Consider the following 22,434-nt stretch of genomic DNA (forward strand, 5'->3'; position numbering starts at 1 on the left):
AGAAACCCCGGTACAGAGGGGGGCAGGAGAGGAAGACGTCGCCAACGCCCACAGGCCAATGGCGGCCAGGACACCCACCTGCCAACGTCGCTCCAGGGCCACCCTTGGAAAAGGCCTTGAAGAACTGGAAACAAACACACAGGCAGAGTCAGTGAGTGGCAGGTGCGGCTGAGGGCAAACGGGGTGCCTCCTGGAGCTGCGTTCAGAACCAGCTGCTCATGAAACTGGCGGCTCTGGGCAAAGGACCTAAGTTGGTGAGCGCCCGTTTCTTCACATGGAAAAGCCGACGGAGCTGGACGCAGACTTCCCCACTGTCCTCGCACCCAACCCCTAACCCGCAGCCTGAGGCACCGAGGGAGGCTGGAGGCAGCCGCCCACACGCTTGACGGCAGGTGGACGGGCTCACCAAGCCCCAGAGCCAGCACGAACAGCCGGGAAGATGTGCTGCATGAACGAATAGGAAGACCACTGCTACTCTCCCTTGCAGACCCATCTGACAACATAAAGTGAAGTGAGGTCAGACACGCCCTGGAATTGTCAGCCGCCCACGGAGGCCATCTGTCCTTGTCCCTGGTCTTGGAAAAGGGGTGGAGGCTGCTGTCTGTTCACTCAACTCGCCCCCTGGCTCAGCCGATGCCCCACATTCGGTCCCGCTGACAGGTGGGCAGGAGCCTCTGAAGAAACAGGTCTGTAACAGACAGGCCAATTGGACTCACAGCTTTGCCCTTTTCCCACTTACATGACACCCCAGGCCCAGTCCGTCACTTCCGGGTGAGAGGACAGACAGACAGACGGAAGTAAGAGAGCGGCCAGAGTTCGGGAGTCCTGCCAACAGCCACGGAACTGCTGGGAAAGAGCCCACGGCCGGGAAGAGGACTTCTCCTGAGGTCCCTAACCTCGGGGCCACTGTGAACACCGTTGGCCTCTGCCTCCAACAGAGTGTCCAGCTGGCCTTGCCCCAGGCTGGTGGCGGAGGCAGGCCCTGCTGCACGCTGGCTGTGTGGGCAGTCATGAACCTCTAGGAGCCGACATCTTTAAAGCGAGGATGACACCATACATACCGTGAAGAGCTGCTGTGAGGAGTCAGTGATGATACCTCTAAAGTGCTTAGTACGGTGCCCGGGAAATACAGTGAAGGGGTCACGAAATGTCATCATCATCATCCCTCCCCTTGTTCCTGCTCTTAAACACCAGGTGAGAACATGAATGGAAACTTTCACTCCGGGTGAGAACCACCCACTGCCACCTGCCACGCACACTCCGTGTTCCTAATGGAGTTCTTCACAGCGACTGGACACGCTGGAATTAACAAAATCGCATGCTAGCCTGACCCTGGTAAAAACGATCGCGAGTGTCTTGGACTGTGACATGAGAGCAAATAGGAAAGCGTGTGCAGGCATTCAGGGCTGACAGGGTCTCACAAAACACACCTCTCTGTGGCCCGGGTGCTCACACACAGCAACCCCGAGGCTGATCCTTACAGCTGTGGTTTCCATGGCGACGGCACCCCTCTATGTACAGACAGACCAGGCCCCGGCTTGCTGCACAGGCAGAAGACACTCCTGACACCGAGAAGCCTGACACCGCTGGCTTCCCCAGGGCTACAGCTGGCATTTTCGGTGACGGCAAAGGAGCACAGTAACTTCCTGACCACCGGCAGGTTACCAGGTGCCTTTAGAAGAGGCGGGCGTTACCGCCATCAAAAGGCAGCCTCCCGGACCTTCTGCAGGCCCAGCCACAGGCGGCGTGGAGTCAGACAGGAGGCGGGGTTAGCGAGAGTGACCCAGGGGGACGCAGGGACTCCAGGTAAGGGCTCACCTCCTTCCCAGCACCTCTGTGCTCCCCACCCCCCCCCACCGCCTTCCCTTCTGTCCTCAGACGCTCCCATCCACCTAGTCCTAGAACGACGTCACCTTGAGCTCCTTAGGAACTTTTCCTGTCAATTAAGCTTCCCTCTTTCCCCCTTTTCCGCCAGCTTCTCCCCTATGCCTAACAGGTGCATGCAGATCCTCCTAATCAAAGCTGTTGTGGGCTTTTTTAGAGAGAGGACCAGAGGGGAAGGAGCATGGGAACAGAGGGCGGCCCTCCCCTGCAGCCAAAAGCTCCAGCCCAAATCCGCTTCCCTCCTCCCACTTCCCTTCTCCCTTCGTGCCCAGGACCAGCGCTGGGGTGCGCTCAGCGGACCGGACCGCCTCTGGCCAGTCCAGCGGCCTTCCTGCTCCCGCTGCAGTGTCAGAGCTATCACTGCCTCCCTCCCCCATGGCCAGCGTTTGCCATTTTTGTGCCACGTTTTCCTGACACTCTCCTCCTTTGCCTCCAGGTCACCACCCTCCCTCGTGTGCCTGACACGGACCAGCCTTCTTGGCCACCTTCACAACCGTCCCCTCGCCCTTGTCCCAGTCTCGCCCTTGACTCCTCTCCGGCAGCAGCCCTCCCTGCCCACCGTCTCTCCCACAGCCACAGGTCAGATGAAGACGCTCTTCTGTTTACAAACCCAGGGAGGCATCTCACAAAGGAAGGCCTCCACCTGCGCTCCTGAATGAATGAGTGAACGAACCAACGAGTGAAGGAACAAGCAAACCTGAGCGTCCCCCTCGCCAACGTCATCTCCTTTGTCTAGTGATTTGCAATCTGACCCCTCTGTCTCAGGTCCTCCAGGTCCTAGACTTCTGCTTCTTCCTGGTGCCCTCCACATAGGGGTCGGGCAACACCCCCCTTCCTAAGACTGAGTCACCCCTTCCCCAACCTGTTTCTCCACCTCTGTTCCCACCTCACCCAGTGACCCCAGCACTGCCCTCCCACACAGCCCCTCATCCAGTCAGTTGACAAGTTCTTAGGACCTGACCTTCGTGAACCCTCAACAGTCCTCTAGGCCAGTCGCCTTGTCCGGACCAGTGCCAACCCCGAGCTCCTGGCCTGCTGTGACAGTCCGCCCCGGTCCTCACTTCCTTTGAAGTTTTAACATGCTCAGTCTTTTCATTCCCCAACCATCTTCCTCTGCCACTTCGCTAGCTCCCCTCAGGCATAATTCTGGTCTGGCACGTCACCCCTCCAATCTCTTCCTTGACTCCTCACTGCCAATGAATGATGCCCAGCTCACCACATCCGAGACCTCCCAGGGCCTGACCCCAGACTTAGCTCCCACTGCCCCTCATTCCCTACACTTCAGCTTCAATAAACTTCAACCTGAACTTCCCACCCACCCGCCTGTCCACCTCCCTGACTGGGGGGCAGGACTGCCAATGGCTAGTTCATCTCTGCCAGCCCTATTGGGCTGGGCACAGTGCCCGGGACATGGAAGTTACATCTGTTCAGTTAAACTGAGAATCTCTGCCCTTTGATCACCTTGGAGGCTCATGTAAAAGTCACAGTAAAATCTAGTCCGGGCACATTTTTGCCCTCTTATTAAATCAGCTGTGGGAGGCGTGTGCCCTGCCCAAGAGAAACCACCGCACGCTGCGGAAACAGGCAATTAGGGCTCCAGCGGCGAGTTTTCTTTTCTCCAGGAGCACCCGGCCCCTCTCCTTCCGTCGCTTTACACGGGAGCGTCTGTCCTCCTCAACCTCGGAGCCCCTGGAAGACCCCGCATCTCCCTGAAGGCAGGAGACCTGCTGGCATCGGGCAGACCTTTACCAGCCTAACCAGGAGCAGCTGCCTTCTGAGGACAGAACAGGGCTGGGAGAACGCACACTTTCTAGGGGTGACCATCAACGGCGTGGAATCCAAGCTTTTAGAACACGTTTTAAGAAATATAACTGAGTCCCCAAATACCTTAAGGCGAGCCCAGAGGCTCTGCAAGCATAACCATTCCTCCGTTGTGGACAGTCAGTGGAGGAGATGGCGGAAGGGCAGGCGACTGAGTGAGGGCCCCTCTCCTTTTTCCCGAGAGGGGCAGGTGACACCTTTCTGAGTCTTGTCCCCGCCTGACATCACACCCTCTAGCAAGAGCCACGTAAGGTAACGGCCCAGACTCCATCCGACCCGGTGTCCACACTCCCAGCCTTGAATGCAAGGACCCGCCATGACTGGGCTCCCCGCTTCCTGGCATGACCTCAGCCCTGCACGGGAGCCTCTGCTCCGGCCAGACCAGTCTTCTCAGCACACCACATCCTTCCCACGCGGGCCTTGGCTCTCCCCTCCCACCCTGCCCACACTCCTCTCTCCTAGCCCGACCCCACCCGTCCTTCCGCACCAAGCAGAGCTCCCGCCTCACAGGAAACCCTCTGATACTTGAGGGAAAGAGCTCAGTGAGCCAGCACAGCCCCAGCATTCGCTGCCCACAGACCACCCACTCGATGGTGAGCTCTGTGTCCCTGCGGGCAGGACCTTCGTGTCCGGCCTCTCGGGCTCCTGGCCATGCCCACATGCCTGGCCTCTCCCACAAAGGTGAGCACAGTGCTGTGCACCGGCAAACACTCACGCAACAGCTGCTGATGGGCAGACCGCCTCCAGGGCAGCGCCCACCGAGGAGCCACCACGAGGCCCAGGGCCAACGGGACGGAAGACAACCAGCGTTTCGTGAACACCAAGTAACACTCCAGTGTCCCAGCACCTTCACACGGAGACCTCATTTCACACTCGGCAACAACCTACTAGGTAGGTATTATCATCCCACTTTTACCGACAGGGAAACTGAGACCTGTGGCCGGGGCACTCCCAAGTCACACACGGTAAGCAATGGAGCCATGTCAGTTATCTCCTCGAATCTTGCAAAGGGGAGACTTCTGTCCTCTCCCACCCCGGTGCTGCTAGTCCCTGTCATCTTGATCCCACCAGGCCTTTGGCCACAAAGGGTCCTGGTCCATGACGTACGGAGGGGCAGCCCTGCAGCCCATGGCAAAGCCCTTCCCCCCCCCCCCCCCCGAAGTTCCAGCCTCCAGGTGCCAAGCACCACCCAGAACCTGCTGGGAACCAGGCCCTCCCCAGCACTTTTGTTTTCTTCCAGCTGGGCTCCAGCTCCCGTCTGCGGGCCCGCCCGGCAGCGCCAGGTGTTTGCTAAACAGGCTGGGCTGGTGGAAGCTCGGTTTGCTCATGGTGACAAAGGGCAGGAGGCAGAGGAAAGAGGCAATGACACATGGGACAATGACCTGTCACGGGGGGTGGCCGGACTCTTGTGTGAGCCTGTCCCCATCCCATCAGGAACTCGCTCTTCCCTTCTTCAACCCGTGTCCTTCTCTTGGTGCCCTCACAGCCTTGGAGGGTAGGACTGAGGACAGCTCCAGTCCCAGGTGGCAGCAGACACGGCAACCAGGCTATCTCTGGCCGTTCGCCAGCCGGGCCGACCGCTAGGGTCTGCCCCTCTTTCTAGGGCACAAAGACACGCTGCCCACAGGCACACCGGGCTCTCACTGGCAAGAATCTGCAGATCGGGAATCGTTGGAGTAGTGTTTTCCAAACACTGAAAGCAAACTAGCCCTCAGTTTTAAAGTCAATTTAGTGAGTCACAGTATTTTTAAAAAATAAGCAGAACAGCCCAGCCAGTGTGGCTCAGTGGTTGAGCGTCGACCATGAACTACGGTTCGACTCCCGGGCAGGGCACATGCCCAAGTTGCAGGCTCCATCCCCAATGGGGGGCATACAGGAAACAGCCAACTGATGATTCTCTCTCATCACTGATGCTTCTATCTCTCTCTGCCTCTCCTTTCCTCTTTGAAGTCAATAACAAATAAAAACATACGGAACAGAAAGGATCAGTGTGTACAGCACTTAGAATATTGTTTCATAAAACGTGTTTCTGTGATAACAGAAACCACCTTTTGGGACTCTGTTAATGCGCACCCCTCACTGCAGGTCACACAAACAATGTCTGGACGCCTCTGCTCAGGGTCTTAGAGCAGGCACCGCCAGGAGCTCGACCCACGGGCGCCCTGAATTAGAGCCCCAAGCTCGGGGCACCGAGCGCTCTCCGTGCCGAAACTGACCTGCGGGCTCCTCGGGAGAGGCAGGGAGGTCACACCACTGCCTCCGGGGCTCTTAAGAAATGGGCACATGACTACCGGCCTGGCCACCCAGGTGCTGCCCGCGTGGAGGCAGGGGAAGGTCAGGGCCTTGGCTGGCACAGCCAGCTGGGCGGTTAAGGGGATGATTCATCACTCGAGGCATTCGGGCTGCGTGTGCTGCGTGTGCTGCGTGTGCTGCGTGACCTGGGTAGGCATCGAGGAGCTGTTAGACGTCCTGGCTGCCTGGCCGCCTCCTTCACACCCACTGAGCCCAGCCTCTCCCAGGCAGAAACAGAAAGCCCACGTGCCAGGCCGCACAGAACCCCCACAGGGTGTCTTGACCTGGCCACGGTGCCAAGGCCAGGCCCTTTCCCTGTGCCGAGGCCCCACCCCCCCATCCCGGGAGGACTCCCTGCTGCCTCGCTGGCTCCCACAGCTCCCACAGAGCTGCTCACCCTGGCTCAGCAGGGAACAGAGTGGCCCGTCCTCTCCCTGGGAACAATTTTCACTATTTTCAGTTATATATCTTGGGGCCAAGGAGAGGGCATGGCCCTGCCAGGGAGGTCTTTTAACTGGAAAGGGATGATTTACGAACAATCTCTCTGCTGCCACCTCTAAATGACAGGGCCGGAGCTGCTGGCTCACCACGCTGTTCCCCGGACCAGCCTGGCCTCAGTGACCAGGGGCTCGGCCTTGGCCCTAAGTGGTCACAGCAGCGCGAAGGGAGCTCCATGGCCGTGGAAACCCTGAACCCTGGGGAACAGAGAGGTCGCATGGAGTCCGAGCTGGACATGGCTGGAGCCTGGGCCTGGCTTCCCAGATGAACGGAGTAATTAGGCTGAGCTGTGGCTCCCGGTTCTGCTGGGAAGGAGAAGCCCGAGCGCAGAGATAGCTGGTTCCGGGGCCAGAGGCCTTTTGTGGTGATTGTTAGTGGCTTTAGAGGAAACTGCTGTTCTAGATGCCGTTGCGGTGGGAGAAGGCTGACTATTTAGAGCTGGAGCTAGAGAGACAGAGGTTCGGTTCCAGCCTCGGCCTGCGCCCTGGGGAGGGTGCTAGGTAGATCTGACAGCCTTGCTGCTCTGGGCTCTCAGGCCTCCCGATGAGAGCCCTGGACGGTGTTCAGACGTTAGTGGCTGGCTGGTAGGCAAGGCCTTGGCTACTCTGAGCCAGAGCTGTGGTGACAGTGCTGGGTGTGCCACCAGCCTCCTGTGACGTGATGGAGATCCCTGCCACCCAAGGCATTCTGGCATTGTGACCGTGGGGTGAGGCTCCCTGACAAGTCACTTCCAAGCTATTGGGGTTCAAGGCACTTGTCTGATGAAGATGAGGCTTGCCCATGTCTCTGGGGGACCATTGGGCCACCTGAGTCTGACCCTGCCACGGACAAGTCAGCGCCTGAACCCTGGTTTTCTAGGGTTAGATCAGACCTCCAAAGCTAGGTGGTGAGGAGGGAGAGAAACTGGGAGGAGGCGCCTGGGGGCTGGGAGCTCTCACCAGCCCAGGGGGTGGTAATGTCTTCACAGCCGAAATCTGCCCACCCCCACGCCCCCCACACAGCCCCCTTCCCTTATAAAGGGGACTTGCCAGACTGCGTGAACCTCTTTCTTTTCTGCCTCCTAACTCACATCCCTTTCTGCCTTTTACGGTGTCTCGGCGGTGGCTGGGATTTAAACAGACCAGGAGCATCAGAGAAGCTGAGCTGGCAGCCGCTCCCCCCCCACACCCCTACCCCCACCCGGCCCCCAGGCCCGCTCCCCGCTCCCCATCACGCACCCTCACGGTCGGGAAGCCGGGGATGTTGAAGTCTCTGCAGACTGCGCTGTTGGTCTCGTCAGCACAGTCCAGGGCAGCGAGGTTCAGCGCCGGCCTCCAGTCTGCAAGGACAGAAACAGCCAGAGAAGGAAGAGGGGCTGGCACCTCTGCCTGCTCACCTCCCCCGTGCAACACCCCACCCCCACCAACCCCCAAAGCCCTTAAGAGAAAGGCCCCCCTTCCTCAGAAAAGACCCTCTGATACAGTCAGGTGATGCATTTAGCTTGTGTGTCAGTTAAGCAGCACAAGCAATGCTGTCTTGTGATGGCATCTGTGTTCCCCCTAACTGGGGGAGGGGGCTGAAGGGAGATGGCCTCGCAGGGAAAAGCCCTCTACGGAGGAACAGTTCCAGAAGGGCGGAGAACATGCCTCAGGAAGTTTGAAATTTCCCAGGGGACCCTCGGAGACGTTTTTTGACCAGAGGAACTGGCACTCAGCCCAGCTCGGGTGGGTGGGACGCAAGGTGCTGGGGACCGGCTCCCCAGCCAGAGAGGGAGGCAGGAAGTCCAGGGAGGAAGGGGGAGGCACAGGGAATCTAGGAACCACGGGGAAAGAGCCCTGAGGTCGGAGTCCGGAAGGAGTTTAACAGCTGCCCAGCATCAGGCCCCAGGCTGCAAATCCTCGTAACTTACTGGCAGAGAGAATGATGGCATCGTCCTGGGCCACAGCCCAGGATCTGGGAAACAGAAAACAAACTCATCTGCCAGGCAGGCCTCCAGAGCTCCGATCAAGGTCAAGGTGCCCCTTAAACACCCACCAAAGCTCCCCGTTACTACGAGGCTGCTCCGCTGGAAGGCAAGAGCCATGTGAAGCCACAGGAAGGACGAGGTGGCGACGGGCTGTGCCATGCCGTGCCATCTGTTAGATCCTAAAGGAGTTTGGGCACAGGAGGACCTGCCCTGGGGACTAAGCATGGGCCTGGCAGGAGAGGTGGAAACTGAGTGGAACCTCGACAGCCAGTCCAGCTGATGGAACTGAGCGAGCAACACGAGAAGCAGTGGGTTGGGACCCTCTGAGGGAGACCAGATGGCTGGAGAAGAGGCACAGGGGTCCTGGGAGCGCTTGCGGGGGGGGCCGGGGGGGCTGACTCCCACAGCCCCCTGGGCAGAAGGAGGAAGCTGCCTGGTGCCACGTGTGCTCCCCACAGGACCCTACCCCTCCTGGAGTACAAGGTGGGGTGGGGGGTGGAGGGGTCGCCTAGTACCCATTAATGTCCGAATAACACCCCTGAGAATCATGGCTGTGCCAGGATCTCTTACCTCACCCCGAACCCGTCCCTTACGATGTCTGAAAAAGCTATTTCAGAAGGCATCAGCACTCCCAGGAACATGTTATGCCTAAGGGAGGAGCGTTAGCCTCACTTCCACGAGACAGACAGACCAGACGCAGGATGAGGCAGGACTCCTCCCTGACAACCCTGACCCATCCCTCAAAGGGAAGACTGGTAGCACCTAAGCTGGTCCTTCTTGCGGGGACAGGAGGGAGGGCCCGGGACCTGGAGGCAGGCCTGCAACAACACCCTCTCCCTCCCGGTCCCTCCTCTCCCTCTTCCTTTCTTGCCTGGCAATCACTCTTGGCACTGAAGCTTCTGGAATCCTGGCGGGAGGCAGTGAGCGGGGGTGGAGGGGAAAGAGGGATCGTGCTTAGTGTTTAGCAGAGACGGGTGGGCCACATCCGGCCATGCCACTTCCACAACCCCCACTGCTCTTTTGGGGCGCTCTCTCGGCTCCCCTGGCACGAGGGCGGCAGTTTGCGTTTATCCAAATGTCTGCAAGCTGGTGTGCACCCTTTGGCTTTAAATCAATTGCCGAGCAGCCTGCACAAACTGGCCGTGCTCAGGGCAGCATCTCTCCGGCACTCCCAGACACTCTACCCCCCGGGTGTTGGCACCACTGGATGGGGCAGAGTCGGGCAGTCCGCCACACAGATCCAGGAACCCCAGCCAGACTCCGAATCCCGTCCTCCCTCCCTCCCAAGTCTCTCCTCATCTCCTCCCCATCCTACATTCTTTACTCGCCTCACCACTAACCCACCCTCCCTGTCTAGTGCGTTTCTCAGGGCAGCCCCTCTCCAGAAACTGCTCTCACCAGCCCACCAGCCACCAAGCAAGCCTTTCTACCTGTCCATGTGGTTATGCCACTCTCTACTCAGGATTCTCCGGTGGGATTCTCCGATTGCCTTTAGAAGGAAACCTACAGCCCCAAGGCCGTTCTCCACGTGTCCCTGCCCACCCAGCCCCCTCTTTCCACTTCCCCCAAAGGCTGAGCTTTTCTTCCATTTGTCGGGAGCACTCGGCCCCCCAGGAAGAGCTGCCCTACAGGACCAAGGCTCTGCTTGTGTTTCTACCACATGCTCACAAGCCTGTCCATCCCCAAATGTCTTTTCATTTTTTCATCCTCACTGCCTAGCACACAGTAGGTGCTTAGGGATGGCTGACTGGTTATTCAGTCGCCCGAGGCCAGGAATGGCTCCCAGCTGCCCTGTGCAGGAGCATCTGCTCTCAGGCTCAGTGTATCCCCAGGTCCAGGGAGGGGGTGAGGTTAACACCAGTCACCTGCAAATGCAGGAGGAAGAGCGGCCCAGGCACAGGGTTTTGCCCTGGGTCACAGGGAAGAGCACCCAGGCTTGTATTCTGTGGGGCCCCGGGAGGGTGGTCACCTCCATGGCCACCTGGCAGACAAGAGGCCTGGCTCCTTCTGTTCTGTATCTAAGGCTCTGTTCGCCTTGTACGGGGAGACCCACAAGAGGCCTGGCTGTTTCAAGAGAGTCAGCAAGTCAATTAAACATAAGGGCAGAGCTGAGAGGCAATTTCGCATCCTTCCACCGGGGAGGGCTGGGCAGGGTGACCGAGGACCACAGGCCTCGACTGCCCTGCTCCCCTCCAAGAACGCAAGTCACCATCCCTCGGGCTGGGGTCAGTGCCCGCTGCCCCCTGGGGCAGAAAGACTCTGAAGGGATGGGGAGGGGAGAGAAGAGAAGAGAAAGGGAGCGTTCAGTGAGCACCCAGGGGACACCCAGGTGGTCCCACTCCACCCCCGCCACTCGAGGTGCTGTCATGGCCCCACTTTACAAGCAAGGACAGGGACTGAGAGGCCTCCAGCCGCCCGGGGCTCCCAGGCCGCCTCACCGGGGTCAGGACGCTACCTCTGTATTTTCAGTTTGCTCACTCTTCCAGGAGAGAGGGAAGAGTAGAACTAGCTTTGTCTTCCGGTTCCACACCAGTCTCTGTAGCTCACATGGTCAATATCACAGACTCAGCTCTTACTTGGATGAGAATGATATTATGTGCCTGAGGGTTTACCATGGGCCTTATTGATCGAGTTTAATGGTCCTAACTACCCTTTGAGGAAAGTAAGGTGCTTATCTTGAGGCCTGCTTTCCTGGACTGTGAAACAGAGATTAGATGCCATGTCCGAGGCACACAACCAATCAACGGTGAATCTGGGATGTGAACCCAGAAAGTGAGCCCCTCTGCTGGTCTCGAGGGCCCAGGACCGAACAGAGAGCTGCTCTGTTGGCTTCCCTACCAGGAGGCTCCAGGAGGGTGGGGTTGGTGGTAAGGACCGGGGATGCCTGGGAGTTCCCAGCCCCTTGCTCCTGGGCAGTCTTTGCCTCCTTCCCTTTAAGCCTGATTCCCTGTACCTCCAAGAAATGGAACCTCCAAGAAATGGAACCAGGGCCTCATCTTACCTGCCCCAGACCCAGGGGGAGGGAGAGGGGGAGGCTGGGGCCGGTCAGGTGCTGGGAGAGTCCTGGCTGGGGAATGTTTCTCAGGAATATCAATGTCAATACCTTAATGAGCCATAATGACATACAGATCTGGTCTGCACGAATCACCGTGGCCTGACTGTGCATCACTCTAGTAACAGCGCAGGAGTGGAGAGGACCTCATCTGGGTGCGCCACGTAAAGCAAAGGGCACCGCTGTCACGGAACGGAACCGGTGAGAGAGCCTTTTTAAAGTGGCAGGTGACTTAAATACCATCACCTGCAGGCCTAACACCACAAGATCAGCAGCAGCAGTCCAGCCCTGCTCTGGGGAGGAAAAACCTCCCAGTGCGATTACTGCGCTGGCAAAGCAAGTTCTCTACGAGCAAGAGAGCAAATGAGCCAATGCAGCGGGGATGTGTGGGGAGGCGGGCGTGCCCTAGACAGCTGTGACCTGGACTTGGGGTGGTGGCTGAAGGGCCACGCTGTGGTAAGGGGATGATGGGCTACTTCTGAGGTCCCACGCAATGCCCCCGCCCCGCTCACAAGTCCAGGAAGGGGCACTGGACCCAGAGTCACCAGACTCGCTTAGAGCTCTAACTGGCCGAAGAGGCGATGAGCCCCACACATGTCCTCTCTGGGCCTCCGTTTCCTTGTGGGTCAAATGAGGGCCCAGGTTGGTGTTTTCTCATGTCCCTTCTGGCTCTGATGACCGTGTAGATGCTACATGGCAAACACAAGGCGAGAAACATGGCTGTGAGGCCTGTGGGTGGTAAGCAAGCCTGGGTCTCTACTGAGGCAGAGGCCAGGCCACCAAGAGCCAGCCAGGTCCAGTGGTCAGAACGAGAGCCCCACCGAAGTGTCTAGGAATTGTCCTGACACAGGGAGTCAGCCAGTCCTATGAGGTCACCACCTCGTCCCTTCCTTCCCAGGCTTATGGGCAGTGAGGTCACGAGATGAACAAAATACCTTCCCTGCCCCTCACACCTGGCTGCCGCCCCAGGCCTGAGTCAGGAGGAACCACAGAACCAGCCGAAGGCGCGGTCACTCACATTCCCCTGAGTCCTGTGAGGCTCATGCCACTGGCCTGCATGAGTGTCCAGTGGGCTCCAGCCCCGGGCCAGGCTCTGCCTAGGCATCGCAGGGGTAGGTGGAGGAGGGCTGGTCTGTGCCCTGGAAGAGAAAGGGAGGCAAACCAACGCTGCTCACCACCACTCAGACATCCGTGTCTCATCTCCACAACCCTGCACAGCCGGGTCCCACCTGGTACTTCCTTCCTCCTCCCCACACCTCTCCACTGGCCCAGGCTCGGCAAAGTCAGAAAGGGCTGGGCTCAAGGACCTCCTCTAGCATCTATGATAAAAGACAGCATCTATTGCTCAGGTAGATCTCATAAAGATTATACAGAAGAGCGGCCGGTAGAGGCCCTTAGCAAAGTGCCTGGCATTAGGGGAGGGTGTAATTCCTAACTGCCTGAATGAAGGCCTTTGGTGACCAGATAGCCTCCTGTGACTTTCCCCTTCCCTGAATTCCTGCAACCAGAAATGACTCACTGCCCTCGCCGGTATGGCTCAGTTGGTTGGAGCATCGTCCTGTGCACTGAAGGGTGGCAGGTTCAATTCCCAGTCAGGACACATACCCGGGTTACAGGTTTGATCTCCAGTCAGGGTATGTACAGGAAGCCACCAATCGATGTTTCTCCCTCTCTCTCTCTCCTTCCCTCTCTCTCTAAAACCAATAAAAAAGAAACAAACAGAAACCATAACAGATACAGACAACAGGGGGGTGAGGGCATGAGTGGGGAGATAGGGGTGGGGGAATGGGGGGATAAGGACACATATGTAATACCTTAATCAACAAAGAAAGAAAGAGAGAAAAAAAGATACTAGCACTGGGTCTAGAGCCCACCCTAACTCAGAAAAAAAAAGAGAGAGAAAGAAAAATTATCTTCTTATTTCATTAAGTAGTCCAAAATACTGTTTGTTTAAAACAATTAGAATATCAGATTCTGAAGTAAAAATTTTTTAAGTTGTGGCATTTAATTCACTTGAATTTTACACATTATTTTGATAATAATTAATTTTTCCTTATTGTTCAAAAGGTTATTGACAAGTATCCAATGTCATGTTAGTTGAATTTGCTGTGAAAATGTTACCTACATTAAAAGTTAAATACTTATAAAAATAAATAAATAAAAATAAAAGGAAACCATGTCCTCAGATAAGAATTTTAAAAATCTTTTAAAAAGAAAAGGAGATTGTCAAGGGCGGGGGGAAAAAAGGAGACATATGTAATACTCTTTGTAATACTTTAAGCAATAAAAAAAAAAGTAAAAAAAATAAAATAAAATAAAAATAAAAAAGAAAAGGAAAAAGAAACGACGGAGCAGCTGTTGGCCCTTTTCAAACACCGCTTTTTCCTGGTGCCAGTTATCCTGCCGTGTGTAGCTCATTTCCCGCAAATGCCATGCAAACTATGCTTTGTACACAGAGGTCACTCAACAAATATTTGCTGACTGATTAGCCGGTGAAGAGTAAGGAAGGTCTAAAATAACACAATCAATTTCCCAAACATACGTCAGGCAAAGAAGAGATGCTCGGGACTAGAAAGAGGTGAGCCAGGGCCTCAGTGCTCTGCCCCTTGGCAACCACTGCCCCAGAGAACCTACCCCACAAGTCCCTGAAGAAATGAGCCCTAGCCAGTCAGATTAAATGCCTGAGGCCAGCTGGACAGGGTTGCAAAATTCTTCTCTCCCCCCACAACCTTCCATAGTCTTGCTGCTCCTACCCCTAGATACACACACCATGCGCAGGGGCAGAGGCCCGGGGCCACCCTCCCGTGGCCCAGGGTGGTGTGAGAGCAGCCCTTTGCTGGCCCACAACCAAACTTTCGCAAGGAACCTCAGGACAAAGATGAGGGGAGAGCAACCTGGCTTCTCGGCAGGGCCTCACCAGGAAACACGCTGCTGGCTTGGAGGGGGGCCTTCTCCACCATTGCAGGCGGCCAGTGACCTTCCTGACGTGATCTTGCTTAGGGGGCTGCCTCACTCCCACCACTCACAGGACACCCACTGTCTACCGACATCTCTCACCTCTACAGACTTCAATGCTCCCATTTTCCTTTCTGATGTTACATTTTGCTTTTGCCCCCCCCCCTTTTTTTAGGGACTGTCATTCCATGAACTGGGGAACAGACCCCCTTTGGAAGTGGCAACCCTGATCCAGAAGTAGGTTGGGTCAGTACCTGCTGTGCAATCCACTGGAAAAGTCTGGGTTGCAAGAGGCCAAACACCTGAGTCAGCTGGAAGTTAAGCCTCTCAGGATATGAGACTCCTCAGGATACGAGACTCCTCAGGATACGAGACTCTTCTAGGTTGAGTCCATCTGCGGCCGCTAAGGACCTATGGCCTCAAAGTGGAAACTGATCTCGGGGTTTTTACGATGTTCAGGCCCACAAAGTCCCCTACACCCCTAATGGGTTCCAATTCCACGGTCAACATTCTTCCTGCCTCCTAATCAGATGCGCTGACATCACTGAAACAGTGTGAAGAGCCGCTGAGAAATAGCACATTCAGGTGATGGGACCAGAGAGGCATGCAGACAAGTGTCTACGTGTAAACTGGAGGGAAAATGGTTTATCGGTTTCGTTTAGAAATAACTTCCCTCGACCATATGGTTTCTTCGGGAACCACTGTCCAAGCTACTCATGGAAGAGGCGGTCTGAGTTTGAAAACCACCTCCAAAAGAGCTATTCGACCACCAACAACTGAGTGTATATTAAAAAAAAATACCAAGGGCACAGCAGGGGAACAGTAGTTCCAATTCTCCTCTTTCCAAGAAAGAGGCCTGTTTCTTAAGATGCCCACAGTCCTCATTCAATGACCATCCATGATGAGGAGCCCTGCTAGGCCCTAGCCTCACAGTCAGGAAGTAGCTCTATTCAGAGGCAGCAAATCAGAAGCAAATCACTACCACCAAGCCACTCCTGCCCCCCAAATACCATCGGCTAGGCAGATGTGTGACGCCACAGCGGCCTTTAAACTGTGGAAACTGGGAGATAATGTCTGGCAAGCGCTTAGGAAGATGTCCGACGTGTACTCAGCACTCAGTAAATATGAATTACTATTATTCTCACCGTATTCCCTCGGCTCTGAGTCTTCAGTTTTCAAAAATGTTAACATTTCTACAGCAGAGCACACCTTTCACTCCCTACACATACATAGGGGCCTTCTTTTCGCTCTACCCCTCGGGCTGTTAGTAAATGAATGGGGTTTCCCACAATGGATGGGGCTTTTCGAATCAAAGCAATACGGTTAGAGTGGAGCAAGGGCCAGACACACGCTAACCCGCTGCCTTCAGTCCGGCCTCTGGGCTCACGGGGGTAAAGCAGAAGGGCGTGAGAGGGTGCCTGGACCGGGGAAGAGAGCAGGAGGTGGCCCAGGAGCTGAAGAGCTGGAGGCAGCAGGCCTGGAACGGGCACAGGGAAACGGCCTCAAAGGTAACGCTGAGAAGGGACGTCCGCGTACCAGCTGGGTCAACCCCCCATGAGGGGGGCCAAGAGGGAGGGGGGCCGAGTGAGTGTCAACGCCTGTTCTCCCAGCACCGACCCACAGCAGCTGGGGAACCGGGCGGGCAGGCGACGGGCTGCCTGCGCAAGAAGAGGACGGGAACTGACTGCCACGGGCTGGCCCGGAGGAAGCCCTAAGGTGTCAGCCGGGAAGGAACAAAGGAGACCCCGCCGCAGGGATGGGGCAGTCAGCGGGAAGGGGCGGACGGGGAAGCAGGGCCGGTCGGGGGGCCCAGGCCGCGAGGTTGGGGGGGACGGAGAGAAGCTCAGACAGGGGCCAGGGGAGGACAGAGAAGGGAGGGCGCAACCAGGGAGTGGGGGGATGTGAAACGGGGGAAGTGGGAGGGGCGGAGAGGAAGAGGTGGGCGGAGGTGCCGGGCCAGGGGAAGCGGGTCGAGGGGGAGGGCCCTCGGCGGGGCAGGTGGGTGGGGAGCGTCGGCCCGGCGGCGCCTCGGGTGCGGGCCTTCCCTCCGGCCCCGGCTTCTCACCTTTGACGTCGTTGGCCAGCGCCTTCCACGTTGGGGCGAAGGCAATGCAGTGGCCGCACCAGGAGGCAAAGAACTCCACGGCCCAGGCGCTGCGGGAGTCCTGCAGGGCGCCGTGCACCGAGTCCGCCTGCAGCAGCGTCAGCGGGTCGGACGGCGCGTAGAGCGCCGAGCGCGGGGCCGCGCCAGCGCCGGGCACCGCCGGCAGCACCAGCAGCAGCAGCAGCAGCAGCAGCGACGGCGGCGGCCCCGAGCCGCGGCCGCACCAACCCATCCTCCGCGCTGCGCCCGCCACTGCGCGCAAGTTTCGGATGAGTTGGTGCTGGTTGGCGCCGCCGCACCTCCTGCCTCCGTCCCGTGGGAGGAGCTACTTGGCCCCGCCCCCGCCTCCCGGCCACGCCCCCGCCGCTCCGGCCCCGCGCTTCGTCGCCCTGCCCCTCCCGCGGCCAGTGGGCGGGAGAGCGGGCGGGGCGGGGCGGGACCTACGCACCCACGTGCCTGAGCCCAGTCTGGACCGCGAGCGCCCCCTTCGCGGTTTACCGAAGCCTCGGAGGCGCGCTAGCCCCGTCCCGCCTTGGATCCAAGGAAGCGGGGAGCGCAGCCCAGGCCCTGGAGCCCCTATCCCCCCCCAAATGGAAGGAGTGGGGCGTCCGCGCAGCTGCTAGGGACTTGGGGAGGTCGTTTGGCTTCTCACAGGCCCTGTATCCAACCGAAAATGAGTTGGAATAAGCGATCAGACGTAGTAAATTAAAAACAGGTGGGAGAGGCCGAAACCGGTTTGGTTCAGTGGATAGAGCGTCTGCCTACGGACTGAAAGGTCCCAGGTTCGATTCCGGTCAGGGGCATGTACCTGGGTTGCAGGCACATCCCCAGTAGGAGGTGTGAGGAGGCAGCTGATCGATGTTTCTCTCTCATCGATGTTTCTAGCTCTCTATCAATAAAATTTATTAAAAAAAACAAAAAACAGGTGGGAGAGAAGCCGGACGGTGGTAGGACAGGCTCTGAGTCTCTGACCACCATGACTCCCACACGGATCATAAGTGTCCACACCGCCTGAGGCCCGTGACCGCTCAGCTCTTTCCCATACTTCAGGGGGCCTGTAACTTCCCTGTCTGCACAGCCTAGATCCTGTAACACCCCTGTCTGCAACCCATCCACACCTCCTGCACATAGTCACTCCTTGGCCCCTCAAGAGGATAGATAGACCTGGGCAAAGCTGATGCAATCTCTCTGGTAGAAGCTGGCCTGGCGCTATTGGGGCGGTGAGTTCTAGGGTCTCGGGAACCACAGTATGATCTGAGGAGTGAGGAGCAGGAGCTTGGATGGGCACATCCCCTTGGCCCATGAGTTTCTTGCTCTTTGGAAAGGGGCATGGTTGGAAGAGGGCCAGGATGCTCAGAACCCCGTTTCGAATGCGGTAACATTCGAGCCAAAGACCCAAACGCAGTGTTGGAGGAAGCCTTGTGGCAATCTGGGATGAGGGAGCTCCGGGGAGAAGTCTGGAGGTTGGGGCTTTCGTTGCCTTCCTGTGTTCCTCTTCACTGTGCGCAGTCTCCAGCTACACAAAGAAATTACATGTTGACCGGATGGAGTGTTAGTACCTCCCCAACTCCTCCAGCCAACTCCAGATATTGGCTCCCCACTTCCCTCACTTCTAGCAGCCACTGAGACCAGGCCTGGCCCAGGGTCATCAGGACAGATGGTCCTCTAGTAACCTTGGATTCCAGGGGCTGGATCAGGTGCCAGCAAAAGTCAAATGCCTTCCAATGTCTTCATTGTTAAGCAGTAGCTCTTTCCCCCAGGGGCCTGATAATTAAGGAGACAATGTCTGCTAAGCATGCCCGCCTGAGAAAGACACCCTGGATGAGTACACAAAGATGTGCTTGTTCACATATCTGTTTCGGTGTCAGAAATGGAAAAGAATACAAACTGCTTGGATAGATTAGAGATCCGTTCTTGGCAATGGGGCCAAAGAAACTGAGAGTTATAAAATCTGGGGTTCCAATATCTTGGAACAGGGATTTTTGACTTTTTATTCTCAGAAGCCTTTGTTTAAATGTAATCTTTTTTTATTTTTTAATTATTTTTTAAAAAATTCTTTTTTAATTGATTTTAGAGAGGAAGGGAGAGAGAGAGAGATAGAAATATCAATGATGAGAGAGAATCATTGATTGGCTGCCTCCTGAACACCCCCTACTGGGGATCGAGCCTACAACCTGGAATGTGTCCTTGACCGGAATCGAACCCGGGACCCTTCAGTCCGCAGGCCGATGCTCTAGCCACTGAGCCAAACTGGCTAGGGCTAAATAGAATCTTGAAGGGAAGCTTAAACCAGTGGCTCTCAACCTTCTGGCCCTTTAAATACAGTTCCTCATGTTGTGACCCAACCATAAAATTATTTTCGTTGCTACTTCTTAACTGTAATGTTGCTACTGTTATGAATCGTAATGTAAATATCTGATATGCAGGATGGTCTTAGGCAACCCCTGTGAAAGGGTCGTTCAACCACCAAAGGGGTCGCGACCCACAGATTGAGAACCTCTGGCTTAAACAGACAAAAGCAAGCTGAAGGTGTGACCTAGAGTGAGTCCCTCTTCCTGTGGTCTTTGGGGCTTCTTGGGAATCCCAGGGCTCCCCATGTCACCATTTGAAAGCCACTGGTCTAGAACTGAGAGCAGAAAATACAAGAATCACAATTTGCCCTGCTTGCCCTTCCAGAAGCTTCTTGGGATGAAAAGGTGGCCGAGAAGGAAATCTACTCAGGAATGGGGTACAGAGAGGGAAAGAGTGCTGAGGAAAGCGTTGAAACTGGGGGCACTTAGGAGTACCTACCCAGGTCCCCCGCTCCCCTTCCTACAAGCTATAGGACAGTGGGCCAAGATGAGCCCAATGAGAACAATAACAGCATTAGCTGAAACTTTGCACCTGCTTTTCTAACCACGTACAGATATCACTCACGTAACCCTCACACCAGCTCCCTGAGGCTGGTGGCATTATCATCCCATGTTTACAGGTGAGGGGGCTGAGGTAGGAGCCTGCTGACTTTGCCACTTGTGATTCATTCGTGCGTTATGCATGACCTAAGAGAGGGAATTGGGGAGCCGGTCAACCAAAAATGAGGTAGATGGCGAGAGGAATGCAGTTTGTACACAAATACAGGTAATTATTATGAGCAACACCATCGTTTGGGGTGAAATATGTCATCCCCTAGCAGAGCATTAAGTGAGCTGCCACTTACTCATTTGCAACGAGGATCAGAGAGGCATGTAGCCGGGAGGCAAATGCCCAGCAACAGAGAAGGGACCTTTGCTTTGTCCCTTGACCACTCACCTCGAGGTCTTCCTGACGCACCTGCCCAAGCTGAGGTTGGATAGAAAACCAGTCCTGAGAGCCACAAAGAGGACCCGGAGTCTGTGTGGGTCGGGCACCCAGGAAAGTGAAGGCACATTCAAAGGGCTTGCTGGCGGGGGTTCATGGGGTTAACGGTTAACTTACAGAGGTGTGTGTGTGGGGGGACGGGGGTGGTAAAGGAATGAGGCTCCGGCAGGCTAAGAAAGCTGCTCCGGGTTATGTGTCTAGGAAGTAACATACTCCAGAGCCCACCCTGGACCCAACAGACCACTCACAGTCCCGGTGCCGGAAGGAGCAGGGGAGGGAAGGACACAGCAAAGGCCTGAAGCCATGCTGTTCTACCTCTGCAATCTGGTGGCTTCCCACGTTCCAAGATAAACCATTTCATATCTTTTTCTGTCTCTTTGGACCTCCAACACCCTCCTATCCTCACAAGAGACCTCCCTTCAGTCGTTTTGATGACAAAATAGAAGCCATCAGACAAGAGCTCCCTTTCCTCCCACCATCAACCTTGCACCTGTGCTCACCTTGGCTCCCAGCTCCTTCGTCCCATCAAGGCCAACCCTTCCCCCTGGGCTCTGGGTCAGGGCCCTCTCATCGCTCAGGGACTTTGCTCCTGATCCCCCTCCACCCGCATTGCAAAGCTAACTTCGGTCTCCACTAGATGGGTTTCTCCAGCGAACACACGTGCCCTCTGGCTCCCCCTGAACACCGACAAAATGGAACTCCTGGTGAACATCCTCTTTCCGGTGATGGCCCCATTTCCTTCCCTCTCTCCACAGCCAAGCTTCACAACAGACTTGTCTGTGCTCCCGCCTCCACTTCCTCGCCCTGCCCTTCACTCCTCAGCCCACTCCTGTTTGGCTTCTGACCTCACCACTCGGCTGAAACTGCCCGCCAAGGTTCGCAACCTGCTCCCTGGCGCCCCACCCAGTGCTCACACCTCTTCCTCTTGCTCAACCTCACTCCGCCTTCGACACAGTGGATGGCTCCATCCTTGAAACACTTTCTTCTTTCGGCTTTTAGTTGAAGCCACATGAATCCACCTTCTGTTGCTGCAGCAACAAGTTATCCCAAACTTTGTGTCTTAAAAAACGCAAGTTTATCGCCTTACAGTTCTGCGGGTCAGAAGTCCGACAGGGGTCTCACGTGCTAAAATCAAAGTGTTGGCAGTGCTGAGCTGGAGGGATGTGGTCCAGGTGGTCCCTGCCACTGGCCCTGTGTGCTGTGGGGAGCCAGTGCCGTCCTGGGTCCTGGAACGTGGCAGACCAAGCCTCCACCTTCAGAATTCTCCGCTATCCTCTAAAATTCTCCCTGCGAGCTGTGCCTGACTGTGGCCTTCCCCTTTGCTAGTGATGGCACCACACACATACAAATCCATAGATATGCAAATTGCTTTAGGTAGGTAATTTGGGGGGGCTAAATAGAGACCCTTATTTGATAAGTATTTAATGTCCTTATTGAGAAACAAAGGCTGCCTTTCAACTCAAAGGCTGCCGTGGGTGGGACTGAGTAGGAAAGCACCAGGGATTTCTAAACAGGATGTTGAAGCTGCCATTCCTTCCGTTGCCCTCTGAAAGCAGATATGGCTGTGAGTTCATAGACAGGAATTGAACTTATGTGGTCCTCATGGCTGCAGACCTCAGGAGTTTTCTCTCTTCTCGGCTTGTTTTCTTTGGATCTGAGACCTAATACTGGTGCTGGTCTTTGGACAGAGGCAACACAAGAGTTCTTGATCCATTGTCTGGATTCCAATCCAGCTCTACCACTTGCTAGCTGAATGATATTGGGCAGGTTAATTACCCTATCCATGCCTCAGTTGTTTTGTCTGTTAAATGAGTCCACTGATAGTATCTGTTTCAGACATGTAAATACTCAGAAGTAAAACGCTTAGAATGGCAACCAACAAGAGTAAATACTCAGTCATGTTGCTTACCATTATTATTAACCTCCAAGGGGAGCGGGCCACAGGCTTGGGAAATGGTGCAGGAATTATCAATATTGCAGCTCCTGAGTGAATGCTTTTCTCTAAGTGAGGAAACTCAACCTTGAGACCTGCAGAAGGAATGTGGAGTTCTAATTCCATTTCGCTCAACTAATCATTTGATTTTCTCAGAATATCAGCAATAACACTGACAGAGCAGTTAGGGAAGTTATTTAGGTGATTATTATTTTTATTTATTTTTAAAATATATTTCTTTATTGATTTCAGAAAGGAAGGGAGAGGGAGGGAGAGATAGAAACATCAATGATGAGAGAGAATCATTGATTGGCTGCCTCCCACAGGGCCCCTACTGTGCATCAAGCCTGCAACCCGGCATGTGCCCTTGGCTGGAATTGAACCTGGGACCCTTCAGTCCCCAGGCCAACACTCTATCCACTGAGCCAAACTGGCTAGGGCAGTGATTATTATTTTAAAAAATATTTTGACTTACTTCAAATGGGTCATCACACACACCCCTTTGTGTTGTGGGAACTCAGAATTCTGGAATGTGTTTGGAACAAAAAGTGTGGCTTTGAATTTCCTGACATGCATTTTTCAGGTAGGGAGACACATGCAAGAAATGTGCTTGT

The 22,434-nt window shown here is 55.7% G+C and overlaps 1 protein-coding gene across 3 annotated transcripts in view; it reads right to left on the reverse strand.

Annotated features, from left to right (window-relative positions):
- The window catches only part of QSOX1 (quiescin sulfhydryl oxidase 1), a 38,187-nt gene extending 21,313 nt beyond the window's left edge, over positions 1 to 16,874 (reverse strand). The window contains exons 1-4 of one of the 3 annotated variants that reach the window (XM_059674563.1): positions 16,513 to 16,650; positions 12,511 to 12,631; positions 7,713 to 7,813; positions 79 to 124 (exon numbers count right to left, since the gene is read on the reverse strand). Coding sequence is in view for 2 of the 3 variants with exons in the window: in XM_059674562.1 (XP_059530545.1) it covers positions 79 to 124; positions 7,713 to 7,813; positions 16,513 to 16,783 (418 nt within the window). In the remaining variant the exon portion in view is untranslated. Of the gene's footprint in view, positions 1 to 78; positions 125 to 7,712; positions 7,814 to 12,510; positions 12,632 to 16,512 lie in introns of all 3 variants that reach the window. The other 2 variants (XM_059674562.1, XM_059674564.1) reach the window with 2 other exon arrangements.
- Positions 16,875 to 22,434: the final 5,560 nt, after the last annotated feature.

The sequence above is a fragment of the Myotis daubentonii genome, chromosome 18 (assembly GCF_963259705.1).
Source record: "Myotis daubentonii chromosome 18, mMyoDau2.1, whole genome shotgun sequence".
Classification (NCBI taxonomy): domain Eukaryota; kingdom Metazoa; phylum Chordata; class Mammalia; order Chiroptera; family Vespertilionidae; genus Myotis; species Myotis daubentonii.